The sequence below is a fragment of the Aquila chrysaetos genome, chromosome Z (genome assembly GCF_900496995.4).
Source record: "Aquila chrysaetos chrysaetos chromosome Z, bAquChr1.4, whole genome shotgun sequence".
NCBI classification, from domain to species: Eukaryota; Metazoa; Chordata; class Aves; order Accipitriformes; family Accipitridae; genus Aquila; species Aquila chrysaetos.
The window spans coordinates 56345904-56370680 of NC_044030.1; the positions used below are offsets into that span (position 1 = coordinate 56345904).

Consider the following 24777-nt stretch of genomic DNA (forward strand, 5'->3'; position numbering starts at 1 on the left):
GAGACACTTAGCTTATCCTAAAAGCCTAATTTGTAAAATTGCTAAAATTAAATCAGACAAGTTCTGGTTTGGATGCAGAGAAATATAAAGTAGAGCTTATTTAGAGAGGACAGGTCTTTTCACATCATCTGTTATCCACCACACATCCTGCTTTTCTAATGAAGTAGCAAAATTTCAAGCTTCCTATCAACCGCTCAAGAATTCAAGCATTGGCATTTTGGGCAGTAGGGTTCAGCTGCAGAATTTAAAAATACATTTATATCCCCTCATTTCATTATCTTACTCATCTGCTATACAGCACTGTCAACAGTAACTTACCTTTTCTCCGGCTGGGAAAAGATAAATGTAACAATTCCTGCTGTCTGGTGGAGCTTGATAAAGACATCAACTTCGGTTCCATGATACTAAGCATGCACTAATAGCACTGCCTTGCAAAGATTGATAATAACTAAAAGAAGTAGACTTTTCACTTTTACTTTAATATGCAAACAGCTGTTGCAGTCTCAAAGAGGAAGTAGAAAATGAACAGATTGTCTGGAAGGGGAATTATTTATGTAGTGATATGAAACTAGTGGTGGTATGAAACTAAATTTGTGCGTGGAGAAGAGTCAGTGCTTTTTCTACAAATGGCCCTAATATTTCCAAAGCCATTCTTGCACTGCAGGAATAATTAAAATTGGCCATCGCCCTCAGTGATACCCCTACTAAAAGCATGACCTCTAAAAGCATGTTGGGAAGCAGGAGGGGATGTTCAAGATCACATAGCATCCTTGAAGAATCAAACAGCAAGAATCAGTATCAGAATATGCAAGCCCTGCCATGAATTAGGGAAATCACTATGTAGTAACTATTTACTTAACTGAGGTCTACCAACTCCATTATGGTTTTGGGATATATTTCTCTATCCTACTATATAGGGCAGCTTGCTGAGATGTATATTAAACACAATTTCACATTAGCTAGATCAAATACTGCCAGCAGTGAAGCCCTGGGCCAAGGGCTGCATTCACATTCTTAGGACTGCACAGCAGACTCATTTATTTTAAACAGAAAAATAAAACCAGGGTCCAATGAGATTCCAGCTGTTTCTTCTTTGTGGGAGCCATTAGAGGGATGACATGGGTGTAGACACTATTCTACACCCAAATCTTAGATAACTGATTTTCCCAGAAAAAGCACAAGTGGTGCTAACACTACTTATCAACAAGTCAAAGAGAGCAGGAAAAAAAACCACAAGAAAAACACAACATATTTTATTAAAAAAATATAACTGTGAATAGCATTGTAATAAATAATTTTCATCTGTGTATGACCAAAAAAAAAAAAAGCTATTTTGCACCTAGCAAAATGTAACAAGGCAATAGCTTAAGAAATGGTATCCAGGAGCATGTTCCCTCAGCATTTCTTAAGTAATCACATGAGCATTTATTTCATGTCCTAGAAGTGAGAAGGTTCTCTTTCTTCTGTTCCCAAGATAAACAAAAAGGCAGTCCAAATCAAGAGCCATTCTTCCAGAATGTCCAAAGCGTTGCACTATCCCCAAATGGTAAATCAGAATAGTAATGAGCGGTAACCAAGTAGTGCCAGCTATATCACAAGGAAATTAAATTCCCAAAACACTTTTCAGAGAAAGAGACCAAGAAGATCAGTATTATCTAATAATTGCCTAGCCATAGTTGCCAAGAGGGTTACAGCATCTATTTCAGGCTTAGCTGTGAGTATCCAGTATTTTAAGATCTACAGTAAGGACAGAAATTGCCCTGTCTGTACGGCATCTTGTCTTACTGCACCCTTATCTTTTATGAGGATCAAAGTATTGAAAAAACTGTTTGAAAGCTGCAAAACAAAATCTCTGCAAGGAACTGAGAGCTCAGGTGGGGAAAAAAAAAAAAAAAAGAAAAAAAGAAAGCCCAGAAGGTGGCCTATTCAAGAACTAGCTATGAAATTCATGATGGTCATAGACCTAAAGTGCTTTACCTTAAAAGAACTTTTTGACGTGTCTTTGACATTGCATAAACTTGAGAAAGCAGAAACTTGGATATTTAAATAAATACCTCCAAACCTAGTCACATACACAGAAGCCTGAATTCAAGGACTTTTTACACTATAATAATTCTATTAAATTCACTGCAGTTTTTCCTGAGTTACAACAATATGGAAGAAGATTGCCATCGCAGAACAGAAATTAAAAAAATATCCCCTTAACAGACAGAACACAGAACATCTGAGCTGTCAAACTTTCACCACAGAGGAAAAAAGCTTCCCCTGCTTTCTCTAGGTCTTCTCAATTTGCATATCTGTAAAAGGAAGAATTACATGAATAAATTATCAAATTACAAAATGATGAAGTCACAAAACAGTTCATGGCTTTGGGACTCTTTCCTAGAGTTTGGAAGTAACAAAAAAATTTCCTTCATTGTCAAAATTAAAGATCTAAAATGAAATTACTTAAAAGGCCAAATAGAAAGAGATGATGATCATGGGAGGAAATAAAGTGGTAGTTCAAACACACTGGCGGGAAGCACTCTTTAGCAAATACAGTGAAATTGCTGTGGCTTAGGTCCCCCATTCTTTTAAAATCTTCTTTTAAAGTCTTTCAAATACATTCAGTGCTCTATCTGGTGGTACCCCTAGCAGCATATCCCCAGGCCTTAACTCCTTGACTTGGACATCTCTACCTGCGGGACCAGCAGGCTTACCTTTGTTTATGTTTACTACACTAAAGTGTAGCAGGGAGGGATTTGGGATGTAATTAATATAACTGCTTTAGAACTCAGCAAGAACATGAAAGAAAAACTTCAATAACTTCACCCTTCTGTTCCACACCACAGTATGTTTCAGAGATTTCAGAGATTCGGTCATTTATTTTCTTTCTTTGCTGAGACAGAATCTCACAGCTTCAGACTTGCTCGAGTGGCCATGATGGGTTAAGGTCTCCCTCCCCATTGCCATCACCACTCCTTCAGTTGTGCTGGCACAACTGTTTCTGTAGCAAAAGTGCGAGCTAGAGAAAAGACTAATTTGGGTTGTTACATATCTCCACATCACATTTTCCTTCGCATGGCTTTTCTTTTTCTTTTTTAAACCAGATTAATTATTTGATACAACTCCCAGTACACAATGAGCTATGATGGTGAGTTTGTAAGACAGAGAATGGGAGGCTGTACTTCTCTTGAAGACTCTGTCTGTTGAAACAAGGGACTAAACAAATCAGCCATGAATGAAGGCTCTGATGACCATGGATGATTTATGCTGTGTGCAATTTGTTACTATTTTTCCCTTTATCATTTATACTTACATTTCAGCTCTTTGTCTTCAAAAGAAGCATCTCTGCAGTCATATGTATCCTTATCTTGTGACAGCTCTTTAAACAAACATACATACAGATAACAGTCAGTATAGCTTAAACTTTTCGTGTAGTAATAAATCTTTGTTAAAAGCTGCTATCTCAGGCTGTCCAGGAACTATGTGACTTAAATACAGATTGGGAGAAGAGATTAATACCAAATAATGTCCATTTTGGGCAAGTATTCTCAGGAGAGATTTTCTCAGGAAAACCCCAACTGCCAGTATGAACTAACTTTCACACAGCAGCTTAATTTGAATTGGTCTCCAAATAAAACCATACAACAAATTAAAAAAACCCCAACCTTAAGCCATCATGAGGGGGGCTAAGGTATTTTAATCTCTTATTTCCCACTGTAAATATTAACTTTCTCCACTCTTTCCTCCATTTCTCACTGTCATGGTTATACTGGCCATTCATTGAGCTTTGCTCATAGCAAGTAGCACCAGTATCCCAACAGGAGGAAAAAGAAACTGCTAGGGAAGCTAAAGCTTATTCTTGTGTTTCTCTCAACAGGGCCAAACCCTCTGTCCTTAATGTTGTGACAAAGACCCTCAAATGCGCACTATAATACTGGAGAAAACACAGGATGATGCCAACAAGGCTCAAATTGCAGCATAGGATCTGCACAACAGGATGTGCTGCCATCCTGAGGTATATGTTCCAGCGATCATGTCCCATCCTATCACAGACTTTCCAAAACACAGCACACCACTCTGTCTTTTTCTTGTGCATATCAGGACTGCATCCGCTCCTGGAACAAGTATGCTTTTCTCTCATGTTTTCATTTCCAGAAGTTGACATAGTAATGAAAAGTCACTGTTCAATTGTAATTTACAGTTATTACATAAATGAAAAGTAGAAAGTAAAATAAAAATTGAATGTAAATCTGCATTTGGTTGCCACCATTACAAAGTAAATTCTCAAGCAATTATTTCTACAAAAATCACACTGAGCTAGATTTATGCTGTATGTACATACTTGCTGTTGATGAAGTAGCCACAGGTGTTCTGTTGTCCTTATTTGCTCTAGCTGAAAGAAAAAAAGAGAGAAAAATCAAAAAGAAAACAAAATACCTACTTCAGATCTACTGGGGGATTAAGCACACTGGTGGAAAGGGCTCACTTAACATAGCATGATGATTGGTTCTCAAAACCCTCAATTTCTTCAAAGACTTTGAAATATATTCTTCAGTGCCCCCAGTCTGTCAGTTTCCTTTCCAATTCCCTTTCCTTGTTCCTAAGCCAGAACTCCGTTGATGCTATACACTAACATCACTGGAAAATACTTGTTCAAATGGTTTTCCATTGTATATTTTCACCCAGAATTTGAACTTATTGGGCAACAGGGAACAAGAAGGGGATCACCTTCTTAGTGCTTTTTGAGGGGACAAAAAGCCCATAATCCAGGAAGGTTCCTTTCTGAAAGAATCATTTGTCCGGTCATCTAGGACAGCTTGGGTTTTGAAAGAAAAACCTGTTGCTACTACTTTAGCTTATGAAACAACTTGCAGTTTATAATACACACACACATATATTATATATAACATAATCATGATAATCACATACATCATGACATGTATATACATTATCATGTATACACACAAACAAGAAATATTACACAAACAACCTAGGAAACTTCTGAACTTCACTGAAATCCCCAGATGGGAATCTTCTGAGAAGTCAAGGATTTTGGTGTCCCTTCTTCCAGTTTCATATTCTGCTCCTATTCCTATCATGTTCTTAGGACAAGTATATTCTTACACGTTATCTACAGGCCCTCTACAGCCTGTTAGCATCACCTGCAAGCCTGTTAAGCTTACGAACACTTCTCCCAGGACATGTTTCCATAGGATGGATGCAGGAGATGAGTTTGTGACCAAAACACTGAATATCCACATTTAGTTCTTCTATCTTGTATTTGTTTTATGGAACTTCAACATGAACGCTCAGTGTAGAGTTTGCTTATAGATCTTTTTGTTAATTTGCAGACAGAAATTAGGGCTGTTTCTGGTTTTCACTGTGGAAAAGAGAGCTGGCAGTCAGGAAAGCCAACAGTTCTGCTATACCACCTCAGAAAGTATGCCTCTCTTAGTGTGGAAGCTTTTGAGATACCAGTTGAAAAGACAGTACAACTAGCCTTTGCGTTAATTCCAGCTGAGTTTTATGCTAGCTACATGCATTTACATCTCCTACAAAACTCAAGAATTTCGAGGGAGCATTTAGTCAACTATCTTGTCCAGGTTTTTGGAGCATTTCTGGTAATAATTTGCAGAGTCATGCTAGTGTGATATTATAATGCTAAGAGTACTGTATCAGCTTCAATGCCTCTTGTATTTTTTCTCTGCAGACAACTTGACAAAAAAAAATATTCAAAAAGTTATTTGGAAAAAAAAGAAGTAGCTATGCAACGGCTAAAAAAATCCACAAATTTACTATACAGAGGAAGAGTTCTGGCCAAAACCATAATGTTCAGTAAAACCACTTTCCTTTTGACATTTTCAAATGAGTCCTATGGATGTTCTGAAATCTGCATGACGTTACTCTGCATGAAGAGTAAAAAAATATCGCTGAATATAAAATCCTCAAACACACCTACCTTCCCTCCAAGGTAAAAAAAACCCACAAACAACAAAAGACAAAAAATGTAACAGTACTTATTTCAGGTTAAGCAACATATTTCAAACATTTTTTCTTTAATTTGGGGGCAAACCGTATTCTTTTCATGCTCAGATACCCTAAAAATTATTTCTCCAAGTTTTTTCTTTTGTTAGCTACCAAGCAAAAACAAATTACCACCAATGCTTTAGCTCTTCAGCATGCTGTGTCGCTGAAAATGTCCAGTTCAAGTCAGTGAAGTGAACTGAAAAAGCTCAAAACTTAATTAAATTAATCAAGTGGTATGAAGCCACAGTGGGAATACTCCCTCTTGTGAAAAAAAATCTTTCAGACTCAAAATCTTGGACATATAACTTCATATGTAGTTCACCATTTTTGTGGTATTTTAAACAGAATAAAGATATATGTATGTAGAATTCATAACAATTAGATCACTTAAAAAACGCTCTAACAGTTCAGTGAAAATTTTCAGAGAATAAAGGAAAAAAAACCCCTAAAAAACCTCCAGTGCCCTATGTGTTGCCAGCATTCTGGTTCCCAATCAAAAGGGAGGACACAGAATAGGAAACCTCCATTTCCAGTAAGTGCATAAGCTGTGTTTTGATCTTTGAATAGATTAGACACTCATCTTTCTGCTCTACATCATTACCTATAAGAAAAGTTAATAGAGGTCCATGGCTAAGTGGTTTGTGAGAGGCTGACAACCTGTTCCACTCTGCTAACTTGCTAGTATTTAACTAAGTCAGATAAAGAAAAAGAAATAAACAATGTGGTAAAAAATCTAGTGATTTCAGGATGAAAGATCTAAGGCAGACTTCTATTATCTCATTCCACCTCTGTGAGGATGAATTAACAGACCATATTGAGAATAAGTGAGATACACTACAATAAATAATTTGAATACCTTTTCTAAGGCAGAGCATAACTAGAAGCACTGATCCAAAGAAAGCAGTCACAATGAGAATTGCTCCAACAAAACGTCTGCTCTCAGTCCACAGAACACCATCAGCTGAATCTTCGAGAAAAACAAGTTGGGGAAAGACATTACATAATTGCATAAGCTTCTCCCTTTTATTTTCATTTTCACAGTATTATTTTTGCTATGAGAACTTCAGACATGATAACAGCATTTTAGATTGTGTCTGAGTTCAGGTGCTGATGGTGCACTTCACCATATCTCACCCCAATAAAGGAAAAATAGGTAGAAGATATTAATATTTATCTTTACTTCCTGCATTCCATGTGATAGTGCCTTTGATTCCTATCACAAATCCTGCTTGTCACCAAGGTATGAAGCATTACATCTAGCTTAGTTTCCCATCAGGACTACAGAAAAGAGCTGATTGAGAAAGAAAGTCTCTTTCATCCGGTAAAGCTCTGAATGCCAAGGATAAGTGGCCTCCTTGAATCCCAGAGGTGTTTCTTGCTAAAACAAAACTTGGCCACTTACCACTCATTGGAAGGACGACTTGGCTTTCTCACTCTCAGCTGCCTGTTTCCACCCCTTGCCAGTCCCAAAAAGTGTGCCAGCACAGGCATTTTTAAAACTGTCTGGTGAACAGGACCAGGGAAATGAGCTGACCAAGTAACAGTCTGATAAACAGTAATACTATTTTTGAGTTGGATCAGGCCTCCAGTCTGGCTGTGCAAGAAAGCTTGTGCAAACATATCAGGGTACAATGCAGAAATTAAAAGTAATCAAAAGCAAAAGCAGTAGGGGTCGTGCCCTGTTAAAGCTCTGATGAGAAATTGTATTGGTCTTCTCCATTCATGCATCTTCCTTCAATCCAGACTTTATGAGAAAAAAAATCTGCGTACAATTTGTTACCTTTAAATATGGTCAAAGCAAAGGCTATCGTGGCAGGAAAAGACCATATTGTTCAAATTTATTTGACAGTTATCATGAGCAAAACAGAACATTCTTGGAAGGTGTGTTTAATTTATATGGGTGGGTTTTATTTCTAGGCTCCGAGCTATATGCTTTTCAAATAATGGAACTTTTTTTAACACTCAGACTCAATTTTCACATAACTGTAGGTCATGCAAAATTCCTATCCTTGAATTCTGTCCACACATGCATGATGAACATGTTAGTACAGTGGAAGTGTACGCTCATAGCAAAACTTAACAACACCAGAATTTCTTTTTAGCCTTTTCAAAATTAGAAAGGAAAGAGAAACAAATCATGGCTGATTCAACTGGGACAAAATGACATAGTACCTTGAAGTGTATTACCATAAATGAAATTTAGAAATGTTACCTGCTATGTGTAAAACCGCAGATGTATTTTCTTGCAGCTCTTTGTTCCAGAATATACAGTAAAAAATCTCATCAGTTCTACTTTTGATTGTAAGGGTACTTGTCACACGATACAGCTGGTCACTTCCAGTTTCATAACTTGTGTTTGCCTTATCAGTCAAATCTTCATACTCTCTGTTTTGCCATATCACTTCAGCTTGTGGATATCCTTCTGACTGACATGTCAACTTCCATTTGTTGCCTCCTGTGCTCACCACTCCTTGGGTTATGGTTCTATAAGGAGCTAAACAAATGGATGAAAATGATTATTAGTAGGAAGCTAGAAGAACAGCATATATTAGCAAGACACCTTTTTTCTATCCCCAGCCCCTGGGTTGAGTTTCTGTACATCAGCTTGTCTTTTGTAAATAATACTCTTGACAGGAAAAGTAAATATCGCTATTGTGTCTCTCCGTAGTAACTGGAGGTACAGGATTTATTACAATTTTGATGCTGTTTAGAAAACTGCATTAGCTTTCTGGTCTTTGTCCCATCTAAATGGTTTTGCAACACAATACCTTATATGTCATTATGGGAAATAAATGACAGAACATGGATTCAACCTAGTCGGGAACACAAAGTTAGACAGCTGCACAAGGGCCATGAGGTGGCTCCTGTCTCTGAAGAGGTTTCTGTAAATGCTAACCCAGACCTGTCTTACTTCAGGGACTCCTCTGAAATCTTGTAACAGTATCAGACAGCGTTGAACCTCCTGCAGTTGCTCACTCACCCTTAACTCTCAGATTAATTGTCTTGTAGTCGGCTCCCCCGTAGCCAATAAGACAGCGGTAAAACCCTGCATCTCTGAGCTTCACATCAGTGATCTGAAGAAGAGACTGTCCCAAGTTCAGATTCTCCTTTAACAATTTTATTCTTCCCCTAAAGTCACTGTGCTGACTTTCGAAGTCTTCCTCTCCTTTAAGAAGTACATAAACCTGCTTCTTTAACTTATCTTTCTTTTCCCAGCTGACACTTAAATCTCCAAACTTTAATTTCCCATTCACTGGAAACGTGCATTCCATGGTCACATTGTTACCATGTTCCACAGTGTAGAGTGACTGGGGAGCTTCAACTGTGAATAAAGCTGAAAAACAAGATTTGGAAGAAAACTTAATTTTCCAATTATAAGCCCAGTCTTCAAAGTCATGTCTTACCATATACATAGGACATTTTGAGGACCAAAAGTATCTGCCCTGTTCAGAAAAGTTAAACATTTTTGCATGTACTTGCCCAAGTTTGGGACAAACTGGCCTATTTATACCTGCAGACACCTGCTTTGTGCACACACAGAGTGTGGTGCCATACTAAAAACAGGCAAAAGTGTGTGCACAGCCCCTCTGCTGTTGCTTTCAGAACACTGCCATGGTAGCAGGTGATTGTTAGTGCCTCAGATGGGAATGGTCTTTTTACATAAATGTCGATTGTTTTTACACACAATGTTAAAGAATACATGACAATTCCCTGGTTTGACAGCAAAACTTTTTATGTAATGCAAACGGTACCTTGTCTGAAACAGTGGCTATGCTGAAACACTGACAGGGATTTCAACCTGGCCCCATATCAAAGAACACATATTAAGCACACATATCTAGTCTAATGTAAAAGCATGCTAAGACCTTTTTATTTAAAGCATTAAGGAAAAAAAAAACCCAAATGCTAGCACCTGAAGGAAAACTGAGGAATTAACATTTCTGTGCTTATACATGGAAAGGAAACATACTTAAACAGTTCTACTGCTTCTTACAACTCAGCTTCTTACCATTTAGGAAATGCCAGTAGAGTAAAAATATATATAAAAGCAAAGGCTTTTCCATGATGTAGATAGAACCTAAAACGATAAAATAACAGACAAATATAAATACCTGCTCATTTTCTAACTTGCATTGTAAAATACACTTTGTAGTCACTCCACACAAAGAACTGAACAGAAGGCACTGAATTCCACTTTAACCGAAAACATCACAAAATTGCACCTTTAACTAAGTAGACAATCAGGCAGAAAGCTTCCTGCATGGGTCCAAGAAGGACATCTAATTTTATTTGCTTTAACCATTTGTCCTTGGTTATGGCAAAATGTATGCTTTATCACTATCTATAAATTTGTAAATAAATAGTCACAGATAACCAACTGTTCCCCTAAACTGTAGCAGGGATTGTTGCTCCTGCTAGGAGGAGACTGGAGGAGTTTTCTATATGTGTTCAGTGGAAGAAATAGAACTTAGTTCTTCCCCACCTGTTTGCCTTACTTTAACATACTGTGAACATACCCCGTTTTATAACACCTGGTCTCACAGTACTTATCACTGGACTCATGATGTTACCCATACTGTGAACAGAATTCATGCGTTAATCAATCACTTAATGAGTATTTACACAATAGCGCCTTTGTAAAACAGTGCAAAACCTGTCAGCCTACAAACAAAATCTGTCTTCTTTAATTTCTGCTGCTTTACATCTGAACATGTAAATTATTTCAATTTTCTGTCAGAAGTTTTTCCCCTCTTTATTGACATAGCTTTTATACTCCTACACAACACTTCAACGTTATGAAAGACTGACTAATGTCAACTCATACACTTAACCTTCACATACCCACTGCATTTGCTGAGTGTGTATTTTAAATCAGAGCAATACTAGTATCAAACACTGCCATCATTTTTCAAATTACTCTCCAGAAAAATTCAAACTCACTGTAATGGAAATCTTTTGTGAGTACGGAGAACTGTAGAATTTTATCTAAATAAAGTCCTCACTTTGGATACCCAAACAGCCACAAAAATAAGGAAAGATTGCCTTCAACTGTTTTCTAGTGGTAGTTCCAGCAGTTGTATAAGAAATTAGGTGACTGTAACATGCCTCACCCTTCCTAAATGATGAATTCTATCTAGACTGCGACTCTTACTATTTTTGGTGAGATGTTTTATTTTTCTTTCTCTGGTTGTCAACTGTAAGATGACAAGAAAGTAACAATATTGTCCTGAATCATAAGACACATATGCCTTTACAGTGTTGTGGCTAAAGGGAATTAGAGTCCTCATGAGAATTTGACTCAAGATTGGTGCTGCCTGATCCCAATAGCAGGTTTGCAGAAGGCAACATAGATGGAGCCAAGAAAGGGACTCAATCTAATAAATAGTTACACAGGCATAAGCAATTACAAAAGGATGTTCTGCTACCAGGGAATGGAAATAGAAGTAAGATCCTCAGCATGAAAGATGTGTTTCATTGATAAATAGATCCAGGCTTCTTAATGTAGTTAGGTATCCAATTCTTCCCTTAGCCACAAGTGATGTTCCTAAAAGCACTAGCAAACTGCTGCCTAATCCTGTGAGTACCCAAGAGTTTCTGGTCATGTGCACACATGAGAATGCCTCCATCATGATGCCACTGCCTGAGTAACAAGCAGCCCAGCGCACCAACTAAGGTCCAGAGTAAAGCTTCTTAAACAAGACAGAGGCATACCGATCTCACAAGTGTGCTGTGATCACACTTACTCTAGAGGCAAGCCTGCAGAAGAGCAAGCCACTGAGACTGATGTGTATAGGTGTGCACCTCTCTGCGCTCCCCATGCCAGAATGACCAAAGTTGTAGCACACTCAGCCCCAAAACACTTTCTGCTTTTTTTAAAGTAGAGGCTGTAGCTGAGAGACTGCTCAGAACAAATAGGATGTGCACTACAGTCACAGAAAGATACCTATACCAATGCATGCAACCCATACCCACCTTCTTGTCAGGAAATCTGAATGTCAGTATGAACTCCAGGAGAGGTGTTCTGATTGACTGCTGGAAAATGGGTGACAACAAGTAAGCTTTTACGGTTCTAAGACCCACACTTGTATCCTGCAATTGCTGAACCTTAATTTGCATGCTTTTTCCCACTGTAGAGAAAAACAAGCCTTACTACACAGAAAAGAAGTATGACTATTACTTACAAAATTCCTCAAGACTGACAAAGTCTGCTGCTGTACTCAATTTTTCACTTTCAGAGAGAAAAAAAGTAAGTCCAGGTCAAATCCAGATGCGCATGAAAAAACCCGCTCCAATAACCATTACAGACCCTTCTCCTGTTTCACCCTGAGCAGAAGGATCCCCTGGCAGGATTGGTTGAAGCAGCTCAAGACCTAGATGCCAGTCAAAGATCTTTACCAAAGCTGCAATCCTCTTTCTATTTTTCTTATAGAACCTACCACAATGCTTCTTGTCGCCTCCTGCCAGCTTCTGACATCTATGGCAAACACAGTTTTATAAAAGCAAAAAGATATTCACTGTGCAAAATGCTCTTCAGTATTGCTGCTGTATGTTTTCCTCACAATCAAATGAAGAAGACAGGAAAAACAGAACTATTTGCCCAAAGACTTCTTGTGACAGGGAAAAACAGAACTATTTGCCCAAAGACTTCTTGTGACAGAACAGTTGATGTAACTCCACCTACTTCTTTAGGAAACTTCCCCATTATTGGAAAATTCCCCACTAGGGAAAATTCTCTATTGCTAACAGTGGTTCACTGTAACCAGAGAGAGAAATACTGGGAAAATTAGTACATAAAATGCCACAGGCATTTTAAGAAACATGTCATCTTATCAAAGCTGTATGTGAGCAACAGCCCTTGGACTACCAGTAGAAAGAAGTCATCCATTTACACAAACTCAGGGTCCCTACAGTATTAATCTCAAGCTGTGCCAAACAGCTGCTAACAATGACTGGACATTTCTACACAACTTACTCTGGTCTGCAAAGGTCATAATTAGGAATAATGGGAAGAGCATTACCTACCCTTCTCTGGTAAGAACAGATATTCTCTCCCCAAGATTTAAGCACAATGAAGGCCCCTTGCCTTGCTACTGTATAGTGCAAGAAGAGTTGTTAAGCCTATACATTAGCTTAGCAAAAAATCGAGCACTGTCTTTTCCTTTTTCTTGATTCTAGAAGTCATTCAAGAATACAGAAAAAAACACAAGTATTGGAAGCCAAAGTATGTACTCACATTAACTTGCGGATCGTAGTGGGATACCCTGGTGAACAGCACAAACCAGAACTTTAAGCCTATGTTTCAGGGTACGTTCACCCAGTTATGTTGTCTTTGCATATCTCAGAAAAGGGTTGAGATTCTCGGAAGAGTTAAAATACTGTGAAATGACCACTTAAAAGTTTTCAGAAAGTATTTTCTTCTTTCCACTTGACAGCCCACTCACAGTATCTGTCATGGAAGCAAAAACACACAATACACAAAACTGGTTAGGAGTTAACCTTTTTACTCGATGTGTGGGAGAAACATGGAGACAGTGGTATATGAAATAGCTGAATGTACACATTTAGGCTCTAATAACCTGAAACCACCTTAGGAGGTTGAGGGGGTGGATTTCCACAATAGGTGAGACAGACGAAGGTTAGTTTCCACTGATTTCTTCTGTACTTAAAAACAGGTTTAATGACATTTTCTCAGAAAAAAAAAGATGTAACAAAAAGAAACTGAAACAAATTTGTAAAATCCTGACTGTGAGACCACAGAAGCCGTTGATGTAGCCAGCTTTCAATGTCATGAATTTAGTTTCCTCTTCCTCGTTGCCTGCCTTGAGGTCACAAGAGTTGCTTTTTCCATATAAGCATTTAGTAGCAAATAAAAGGCCAGGACAGTTTGGGTTTTTTTTAATTTTTGGCAGTTGTTTGTTTGTTTTGTATATATGTCTCTCTCTATGTATACGCATACACACATCTGTATGGATACACACACAGACACACACACGTTTTACCACACAGTTATATACTGCGGTTGGTCGGGTTTTGCCTGTTTTACCTCCGTTCTGCCACGGATTTTCCAGACAAATACCTCAGCCTTGCCCGTCTCTGGGTACTCCTTAGCAAACCCCACGACCGGAGCAGCCTTCATTCAGGGAAGGAGCGCCCGGGAAGGAGCCGGCAGCCGCCGGCCTGCGCCGCGGACGCCCCACGGCAGGACGCGGTCCGTGCAGCGCCAGGCCGGGGCACCCGCTGCCGCCAGCCCCTCGCCCCTCGCCCCTCGCCGGGCTAAGCTCCGGGACCGGCCGCCTGCCTCGTCCCCGGGCGCAGGAGGGGCCGGCGGGGCGCAGAAACACCCGCTCCCGCCCTCGCAGACAGCGGACCCGGGGGCGGCAGAGACCCTCCCGGCCCGCCCCCGGCCCGGCTCCCCCCGTACCTGGCGGACCCTCGGGGCGCTGCGGGCCGCCTCCCCCGGCGGCTGCTCCCGGCGGCGGCCGCTGGGGCTCTGCGGGGCGGCGGCGGCCGCCCCGCCTCAACTCGCCTCAGCCCGACCCGGCCCTCCCCGGTCGCCGCCGGTGCGTAAGACCCCGGCCCCGGCCTTCCCCGCCCGCCCCCACTGCGGGGTCATCGGCGGGGACCGCGCCGGGAAATCCTGCCGGCTGCGGCCCTTCGCGGAAAGCCCCGGCGCCGGGCTCCCAGCCCCGCGTTTCCCAGCGCTCAGCCAGAGCGGCCAGGGAGCCCTCCCGGGCCACCTTCCCGTTCCCGAAAGCCAGCGGCTGTCAGGAAACAAAACCGAAAGCGGGCACCAGCGCCGCTCCCCGTTGCTTTCCTGCTCCCGAAAAGGTGTACCTGGCGGGAGTGGCACGGCGCATGGCTCAGGCAGCTCGCCCTTATTTTTTTTTTTCAACAGGAAACACTTTCGTAGTGAAATCCTATCCTTCACTCCCCGAACGGATGGCTTGCAGGGTGAAACCTACTTAGGTGGAGGAAGACTGGCGTCAAAGGACTGGCCATCTGTCTGACTACACAGCATCCGGGATGGCCATAAAGTCCAGGAGCTGCCTGCTGCTTCTCCAGAGACAGAGAAGCAGTCCAACTTTATTTAAACAGCTCTGTTCCCTGCCACTTAAAAGATCCTGCTGAGGGATAAAACTCCCACTCAATAACCTGTTAATACAATCTGATAATACAGTGTGATATACAGCTTCTTTGCTGTGATAATGTTTCTTATGAAACATAACCCGAGCAAGATCTCTGCCACAACTTTCCCAAAAGAAAGCAACCCCAAAATAAGACTATTACTCAGGACATTAATCTACCAAAGAACCAAGGAGCCATTGCAAGAACAGTTTACCAGCGAGTACATTTACAGGGTGGAATATAAAGAAAATTCAAAACTGTAAGCCATGGCAGCACGCACGTGGCAGAGATGCGTACCAAAGGAGGGGAAGGATACCCAACCCCCCATGCCTCTCTGTGCTGTAAGTATCAGGTACTGCCACCTGCAATACGAAGTTAATGTTTTCATGGGCCATAAGCCAGCAGCTGCTTGAGGAGCCAGCAGCGGCCCTACCTGGAAAACATCGGGTTTTCTGTTGATACAGCACATTGCTGTGGAAATGCTTGACAAAGATCCGTTTCATTCACTGACTTGGGTCCAAATCTTACAAAATCAGGTAATGCGAGCCCCTCAGAAAGGAGGATGTGGAATGTCAAGTTGTATGATAAAAGCTCCTCGGCACCCCCCAGAGGGGCAATGGCAGGTGGGGGAGCCCAAATAACATCCTGTCCCTGCTGCTCCCAGGCCCATCACAGGAGATACCAGCCCATCAGAGACCCATCTCCACAAGCACAGAGGAGCACAGAGGCCCCAAGGCACGTGGGAACGCAAATAAAAGGCTCAGAGGAAGGGACACCCTGCCTAGGTCACTCCCAGGAGAGCCTCAGCCCCAGGTCTGATGCCCACCAGACTGAGCCAACACCACAGCACCTTTCAGCCTGAGGGAGCCGCTGCCTGGTGGTGTGCTGTGGGACACATAATGGGATGCAGGGGAAGAGCATTTTGGTATTGCACAGGGCTTGTTATGAGATGCTTAGGGAAGGAACCAAAGGTTCCAAAGGGATAGATCTAGGAGATTTTGGGAGGAGCACGTGTGAGACAACAGAGGGATAAGTGGTTAAAAAGGACCAGCTGCATAGAAATAGTTGCTGGATAATGCACTTGTCTGGCCATGCCCTGCGCCCAGTCAGTGCAGTCTGTCCCCTTTTCTTGTTATATCGCTTTCTGGCTTTTCTGACTCTTTATTTGGGGTGAGTGTGTGTGTATATGGGGGTCTGAGTGCCAGCAACTGGAGTCATACCATGGGTCGGAGGACCCACGTGTCCCTAGTGCAGCAACTAGAGACCAGAGTGGGTGGACTACAGTGCCAGCAACTGGAGTGAGACCTTGGCCGTAGGGGCCCCTGTGTCTGTGGTGCCAGCAGCTGTACTGGGACCATGGGGCAGAGGGGGCCTGAGTCTGTGTGCTGGTGGCTGGGGACACTTGTGTGACACCAAGTGCCAGCCTCTGGGATGGGCGTCGTGGTATAACCCCAGCTGGCAAATAAGCACCACACAGCTGCTCGCTCACTTCCCTCCCCCGCAGTGAGATGGGGGAGAGTATCAGAAAAAAGTAAAACTCGTGGGTTGAGATAAAGACAGTTTAATAAGACAGAAAGGAAAATAATAATAATAATAACAATAATAATAATAATAAAAGAATTGGAATATACAAAACAAGTGATGCACAATGCAATTGCTCACGACCTGCTGACCAATGCCCAGTCAGCTTCCGAGCAGCAACCCGCCCTCCCAGGCCAACTCCCCCCAGCTTATATACTGGGCATGACATCACATGATATGGAATACCCCTTTGGCCAGTTTGGGCCAGCTGTCCTGGCTCTGTCCCCTCCCAACTTCTTGTGCCCCTCCAGCCTTCTTGCTGGCTGGGCATGAGAAGCTGGAAAATCCTTGACTTAGTATAAACACCACTCAGCAGCAACTGAAAACATCAGCATGTTATCAACATTATTCTCCTATTAAATTCAAAACCAAAACACTATACCAGCTAATAGAAAGAAAATTAACTATATCCCAGCCAAAACCAGGACAATGAGGCAAGTGACAAAAGGCCCATATTCCCTGGGTGCAATGCCCGGAACAGGAGGGTGTGTGAGTGGGTGCACGCAAGCAAAGATTCAGCTGGATGAGCCAGCAAGTACGTGCGGTGCGTGGGAGGCAGGGGGTGGGATTCTCTGAAGGCAAGACCACAGGAGGAGCTGGGACCCTACTGAATGGTCCAAGGGAGTCCCAGACACCTGCTGGAGAGACCCTGGGTCTGGGCAGTCTCTAGGGGAGACACCCAGTGGGGATGTGGGGATGTCCCTAAGGGAGAGATCACGGGTAGTTGGTACTGGGGGAGCAGGGGAGTTCTGGCCAGCTCTAGGTGGAAGTGTGTGCAGGGCGAGTGGGGTTTATGCATGTAAGGCAGGTGTCAGGACCAGCAACTGCAGAGTGGCTGCAGACCTCGTGGGCTCATGTGTCTAGATGCTAGACTAGGAGACTGGGATCCAGGGGCAGCTAGTGGACAAACTGAATGTCTGAGCACAGCTGCCGGAGGAATCCACCTTGTATGTATGTATATACATTCCCACCAGCAGACTTCTGTCCTGCTCAGCCAGAGAAAGTAACATGATGAAGCTGTTGATGCTGTTTGTGCAAGTGCTCCGCATGTCTGTCTGTGTCATCTGTATGGCTGGCTGTGTGTACGTATATAATGTGGCGTATACATGAGCTCTGTGTGCACATGCCTACTGGGAACACATGCTCAGCTCATACTGGTTGGACCTGTTGGCATGGGGCTGCAGCTGGCATGGGGCTGCAGCAGCCTCACCTCTCGTGGGCTGTCAGATCTGCCTGAATCTCCTGACATGCAGAACTGCTCAACACAGCATCAACAACTGTTACTCCCATTCTCTGTGTGCTGGATACCTTTCAAAATAAAAGACACAGAGCTACATTTGGAATGCAATAGCTGGAATGTTTTACTGTATTCTGTCATACACTCTGAACAACATTTATGGACTTAACCTGCAAATTTACTACTGAACTTATACCTGCAAAACTACTGGTTGTAGTTGAAAATAATGTATTGTTTTCTGTAGAGAAATTAATTTTTCTACCTTTGTTCCTCTTACTGGCCTGCTGACTTAATGACTGATGTCTACCCCAACCTTAATACATGCCCTGCTCTGTTATTGGTGTATAGTTTTAGTTGCACTTTATTGCTAAATCTGACATTAGAGACAAGACTGAACTTCTATAATGCGTGTGTTAGTGAAACTAATTCCACTTTCCATATGGAAGTGGAATATGGAAACATTTTCCAATTGGGAACTGAAAGTAGCTTATGCACAGTATGACTGTATCCTTCCTGAGGCTTCTGGAGCACAGGAAAGCAGCTTTGGATGGCCACATTTGGTTTTGCTGCACATCTCCCCTGTTTTCAAACAAGTACCTCAATGGAACTGTATAAAAACATGCATTTACTCTTAGTATGCTGAAGAAAGAATACAGATTAGACTAAGCTTAATGACAGGTACACTTAAACTATTATTTATGGCCAAAGGGGAAACACAGCTTCTATATAAAACTAAGACTTTTTTGCTATCACACCAAGCCTGCATTTGTCTACACCACGTAACTATGTTAGTCATAAAATCATGGTGGTACCATGCAAAGATAACAAAAAATAAAACAAGTTAGCCACAGAAAATGGATCACTTAATGAAACTGCTGCCAGAGACAAGCCAAATAACACCAAGCTGCAGGCAGGTCAAGAAAAGTTTAGATAGAGCAGGCCTGAAAAACCTCAGCCTGAGGCCTTGCAAACTCAGTACAAAGTTTATGGCCGGCTACTAGGACTGGAGATACAGTATCACAAAGCTACATGGTAACAACAGTTCCCTGGGACTACAGGGATTAGTTGTAGTAGTTACAGTGTATTGTAGCATACCTAGCATATGTGGTTTGTGTATTGGTCACATTTGGTATTTAATATGCGGTGTTACATACGTAAAATCCTTCTGTGGATCTAAAGACTGCAGGTCAAACAGAAGATAGGTGACTAAAGTTACCACCTGGCTTTACAAAGCTGTCTTCATCACCAGGAGAGCTAAAAGGTGTAGCCAACCGATACCTACTAGACCATGACTCAGAGCACATCTGGTTCTCTGGAAATCCTTCTCACATCCACAGGGACTGCTGCAGAGGGTAACCAGAGCCCACTGTGATAACAGCAACAGCATCCGTGACCTCTGCATACACCATAGAGAAGAGGACAGCAAGCTGTACAAACTCCGTAATGATAATCCAGAAGTGTTAGGGAACTTCTCTAATGGTATCAATCATGATCAGGTACTGGAGGGCTCTGTTAGACTAACAAAATGTGACAATATGAGAAGGACAGTACAAACAAAAAATGAAATGTTAAAAGCTTCTCTATTCTTCAGTTTCTTACAGTGAAGAAAATGCTTTCTAGTAAACACTAAATCAAATCCCACTAGAAAGGAAGAAGATAATCAGATCATGGGAGTGCGTATCACCTGGTTAGCACTTGTGATGCAAGAATCCTTTTCCAAATGAAAAAGCAAAGAAGCAAATATGAGCTGAGCAATCGTTATCCCTGGGAATTACTAAACAGCAGCATATCTCTTTACTAACTTCTTCACTTTGAAGTCACAGGTGAAACTAATCTATTCCACACGTTGTTATCCAGTGAGTTCCTCTCCAGCTGCAGATTTCACCACCTAAATTAACAACAGAATTTGGATTTTGCTTTTAAAATATCAGGAATTTGATGAGCAGGAATTAAAATTACCCATCCAGTTTTATCCATGCAGTTCAGAAAAGAGGCACACTGGTCATGGGAACTGGTGCCAGACATGAAGGTAACCAGTACAACTAATTCAGCTCACATTTTAATAAGCTTTAAATTGTTTAGTAATAAACATGACATTTGTAAATGGCAAATTTACCTATACAGCTAGGTAGTGTACATAAAAATAAAGCTACAAAACAGTCACAAAACCAGACAATACAGTCACTAACCAGTCTGAGAAGTCTCTTTCCAGTAAGAACAACAAACAACTACAAAAACATTCCCAGAATGAAGAGGAAGCTTCTAGTTTAAGAGCAACTTAACTGAGCTGATAAATGCTTTAGTTAACTAAGAGGATTAGATAACATTGGGACTTCCCTTATTGCAAACAAAAAAATGCTGTGTCAAAGCTAAAGGTTTACATTCAGTCTGTGTACGTTCTCCAATTTTCAAAGTTCACATATCTATATATACTCTCGCACTTCCTTTTTTTCAAAAGTTGAATACTACGGGAAAACAAAACCCCCAAATCTTCAAGGATGTCATAATTTTTTGTCATTAACAGAAGATGGCAGAAATCTGGATTTTTTTGCTGAACACTCATACCCAAAATAGAAATAAGCAATTGTCACAAGTTAAAGAACTAATTATCATGGGGTTAAAAAAGTCTTACAGTCATCCATGTTTAGTCAGTATACTTCTAGTGTACTCAGATAAATACATTGTGGTAAAACAGGGAAATTGGTCTGCTAAAGACTATGAACTTAGGGCATTGATTTTTATCTCTTTGAAACTGTTTAACTATTTAAACTTTAAAGTTGTAAGGTATTAAAAAAGCATTTGCTGTCCCATTTTGAAAAACGTTGACAGATTTTGGAATTTAATTTTGTAGATAATCCTTCCAGTTCTATGGAATCAATCAGGCAGACTGATACAGATGTAACCTCCTTTACAAATATTAATTCTACAGGCTACCTCTAGCACGTTTTGCTTCCTTATTGATCTGGATTGTGAAACTGAAGCAGATAATGAATTGTTTTATGCCAAAACCATTATAGTAAAATGCAAACTGATTCATCCAAGTGCACTACATATAAAGATAAGAGAAAGAACGCTTGCTTTCTTTTAAACATTTCTTCTGGTTGTTTTTCTATGTTCCTTTTTCTTTCTTGTCATGTAAAAATCACATTTAACTTATCCAATAAACATCTGCATTGGCACAAGTTATACTTATTTCCATTTTTTGGTTACTTAATTTTTTTGGTTAAGTACCACAACCAAAATTTCTAAGATTTAATTATTTTTGGACCAACTATTTGTGGAGAAAATACATCTTATAATTTAAATCTTTAGAAAAAGATGACAAGAATGAAGGAGATATGACTGCCTGGCTAATGGCTGCCAGTTTTGCATTCCTACAAAATGTCTTTATGGCTGTGCGTGGGTCTTCTGCAAAGGCAGCAATCCCTATAGCTTTCTGGTCTAATGGAACACTGCCTGCCCCCAGAAATGCCGATGATCCAACAGCACCATGCAATAATATGATGCTGCCTGATTTTTTTCTCCATATCATGACCTGACAGATTGGTGGCAACAGGCCATAGCCTGGAGTACTGGGACAAGACCCTGTGCCTAAGCCTAGGTTTTATACTGCTGTACTCCACAGGACAATGGTTCCCAGCTGATGATGTGCCAGCACATCATGAATAAGGCACCGTACTGAAGCAGACTTGGCAGCATGACTTAACCCAGCTCTTGTTCTTCATTATGCATTTGAAACACAGTGGCAGCAAGACGCTGATGGAGGCTTAAAACAGGTATCAATCAGCTAAGCAGGACAGAGATTCTGGATTTGACTGTGGCTGTCAGAGGTGTTTCTGATTGCTTGTAACAGCCACTCAGATGAAGAGCAGCAATTTGGCTGGGGGCGTGGGAACTGGAACAGGACAGGCAATGTCCCCCAGTGTGGTGCCATAAATATTCACAATGTCAGTGAAGTCATACTGTTCAGCTCGTGTCTACTGCAGCAAGCAGGTATCAGCAAGGATAGGCAAGTGCTGCACCCCCTGTTGCAGATGGGCTCCTCTGCAGTGTCTGCAGTCTGCTGTAGCTCAAACCTGCCTCCCCACCACATGCATAAACCATAGTGGCTCTTCATGCCCTGTGCAAAACTAGCCTCCATTCTCTCTGCTACTTCTGAAATCCTTAATCCTTTCTTCAGAAACTAGCCCCATTTCCCTAGCAATCAGCCACAGTTTCCCCCCTTGTTCTCTATTCTTATATTATTGAAATCTGCTGCCCCATCATGTTAACCCCTCCACAGAAACCAGACCTCTACAATACAGAGGTCTACCAGAGCTGCAATACAAAGTTCTACTGCACTCTGAAACATCTTTCTGCTCAAAGAAAGAAGAAATTTGGGCAGACCGAAATGGTTTGCTTGGCTGCAAGGGGCTCGGCGGGTAGGGGTGGATGATATCTTTGGTAACCTGCTTTGAAGAAGAATTACATTCTCTCAAATTTACCAGTGAGAGACCCATCAATCACAGTTTTCTCCGATGAAGCCTAAGAAAAGAAATGCTTGTCAGTCGCTGCCAGTGCAGTACTGCCATCTTGCGTGGAGCTGGAGTATAGCAGGAAATTTCTGCCCTGGATCTCTACTGCACCAGGAGCAGGCAACACCTCAGGGAGTTGCGTGCCACCTTCGTGTTCATCACAAAAGCCACTACTCCAGCCCACTTGGAGGATGGATTCTTCTACTCAAGGATGGACAGGTCTGTTACCAGCAGCGCGTAATTTCATCTATTAGTTATAATTTTTTCTGTCCTCCTCTGCCTTCTCACTCTCTGACCCTTTCTTACAGCATTGCTCTCTCCCTCCTTCTCAGTATGCCACTCTTTATTAATTTTTTTTCAGTTCCTTCCCATTATTATGCTAATCTCCATTTTTCATAACATTTTACACAACCACCCATCACTCATGTATCTAACAGACTTCCATGTAGCCTTCCACAAAACCTTACTACCTTCTTGGATCGCAAGCAATTAGAATTAAGTACACATAGTCCAATGCATCCTCCAGTTCTTTGCACAGGATTGTCATTTTGTGAGTCAGCTTCCCTGTTTCCCCCTCCCTTGGCTGTTGCTGTCATTCACTGTATCTTCATGACAGAGAATGTTTTGATTCTAGATACAACCTTACGAACGTATTAAAGCCCAGAGAAGTTTGCCAGAACAGAGCTTTTCAATGTTCCTTTCCTATGACTCGCAGCTAGTTTAGATAAACCAAGACTTATGCAAGGATTTTTATTCAAGTGAGCAATATAATACCTTCAGTAAAGCTATTAACTGTTGGCAAAACCCTCCCTTTCAAAGGGGTATGCAGAATCTTGGGCCAGATGCCTTCATCCTTGCAAATGCTTACATCTATAAGCAGTTTAATCAACACTTACTCTATACTGTAAATTGACAGTAGAAGTTTGACATGGACCAGTCTCTAAAACCTCTGGAGCTGAAAATATATCCTACCGTCATGTTTTTCAAGTTTGTAACTCCTTAGACTAAAACTATGTGTGGTCAAGTGATTAAATACTTTTAAAAGTCACAGGCATTTCCAAAATATCACCAAAAAAATCAAGTTCTTGGAAACACTTGAAGTAAAAGTGTTAAGCAATTTTCCACAACGAAAGAAGAATTGGTTTTTCTCCTTACTTTTCTTCTATTTTTGCTGTGCCATTAAAAAAAGGTGAGAGAGAAAAAATGGGAAGAGACCTGTCTTCTCAGACATTTTTTTCAAAACCACAACCTTTGCAAAAACGTATGCATTTAGAAAATGAATTAATACTAACAACAAGCATCACTTGCAGGTCAAGAGTTTAGCAGATATAAGTATGTGAAAATGACACTTACTACAACTGAATCTTGAACTAGAAGACTCTTTCTGGAAAAAGATGATTAATTCTTGTTGTAAGGTGAGATGGCAAATTCCACTATAAGACGGTGTTTGAAATGCCATATATTCTCATTGACTGGTGTTGGAAAATTTAATGAGGTACTCTTTAGCGCCAAAAGAATCCCGGGAATCCTATCCAATATTTGTATCACTCTTTAAAAAGCCAGCTGGCAGAGCATAATTTTTGTCTCAACACTTTTTTAATTACAAAAATTTAATTTCTTTGGATTTCAAAGTCAGCCTTTAATTATGATGGTGCCACAAAAACATTCTGACCCATGATGAACGGCAGAGTAAGACAAGAAGCCTGAGTGTCAAAAGCATTGAATTCCTTACTCTGCTAACTTACACTTAGTACATGGTTGCATCATGCCCGAGTTGTGAACCTGCCAGGGCCCGTGTATATATTTCACGTGGAGAAGAGATGTTGGAAGTTTCTCGGGACAGTTTCTATAGACAAAAACAAAAAAACCCAAACCAAAACAAAAAAAAAAAAAAGTGGAAAATGACAGGCAGCCCGCTGCGGGACTGGCAGTTCCCATCCGGCGCATTTTCAATACCCACCCAAGCTGCAAGAACAGGACGAAACCCGCCGGTTCTTCACACGTGTATTTCCGGAGTTGCCCGAAACCTGCAACGTCACTCCAGTGCCACGATACTCCTCGGTTAAAAACGCACGTGGTACCAGTCCCACTCGAACGGAACCGCATTTTTTTCAGACCGCTGGAGGATTTAGCTCAGAAAGAAAACAAAAAAAAGGCGAGGCGAAGCGTTAACCTGGTTACAGAAACTAAGGGCCCAGCCACATACAAGCGGTGCCGTTCCCCTACAGGGACTTTTCAAATGGCGGCGGCCGCTGCCCTCCCTCAGGGAGCACCCGCCGGCCGCGCGCGCCCTGCCCCGCTCGCCCG

At 41.5% G+C, this 24777-nt stretch overlaps 1 protein-coding gene across 5 annotated transcripts; it reads right to left on the reverse strand.

Annotated features, from left to right (window-relative positions):
- Window positions 1–1237: 1237 nt before the first annotated feature.
- On the reverse strand, window positions 1238–24756 carry CD274 (CD274 molecule). Of its 5 annotated transcripts, none has more exons than XM_041121010.1 (9): window positions 24431–24756; window positions 23824–24316; window positions 13247–13459; window positions 10022–10090; window positions 8993–9346; window positions 8225–8506; window positions 6869–6979; window positions 4328–4378; window positions 1238–3364 (listed from the first exon to the last, which is right to left on the reverse strand). In XM_041121010.1, the coding sequence occupies exons 4-9, from the start codon at window positions 10074–10076 to the stop codon at window positions 3285–3287; spliced, it is 933 nt and encodes a 310-aa protein (XP_040976944.1). In that variant the 5' UTR covers window positions 10077–10090; window positions 13247–13459; window positions 23824–24316; window positions 24431–24756; the 3' UTR covers window positions 1238–3284. The 5 variants fall into 5 exon arrangements, with proteins under 5 accessions (XP_040976944.1, XP_029861361.1, XP_029861356.1 ...); XM_030005496.2 differs by lacking the exon at window positions 23824–24316 and having other exon boundaries at window positions 1249–2297; window positions 3299–3364; XM_041121008.1 differs by lacking the exon at window positions 24431–24756 and having other exon boundaries at window positions 1249–2297; window positions 3299–3364; window positions 23824–23845.
- Window positions 24757–24777: the final 21 nt, after the last annotated feature.

Coding starts and splice junctions, on each gene's coding strand:
- CD274 (XM_030005501.2), bottom strand. CDS start 10,076: ATGGAAAAGCCTTTGCTTTTATATATATTTTTACTCTACTGGCATTTC. Junction 9,347..10,021: donor CTACTGGCATTTCCTAAATG/GTAAGAAGCTGA, acceptor CTTGTTTTTCAG/CTTTATTCACAGTTGAAGCT. Junction 8,507..8,992: donor AATTAATCTGAGAGTTAAGG/GTGAGTGAGCAA, acceptor CCATTTGTTTAG/CTCCTTATAGAACCATAACC.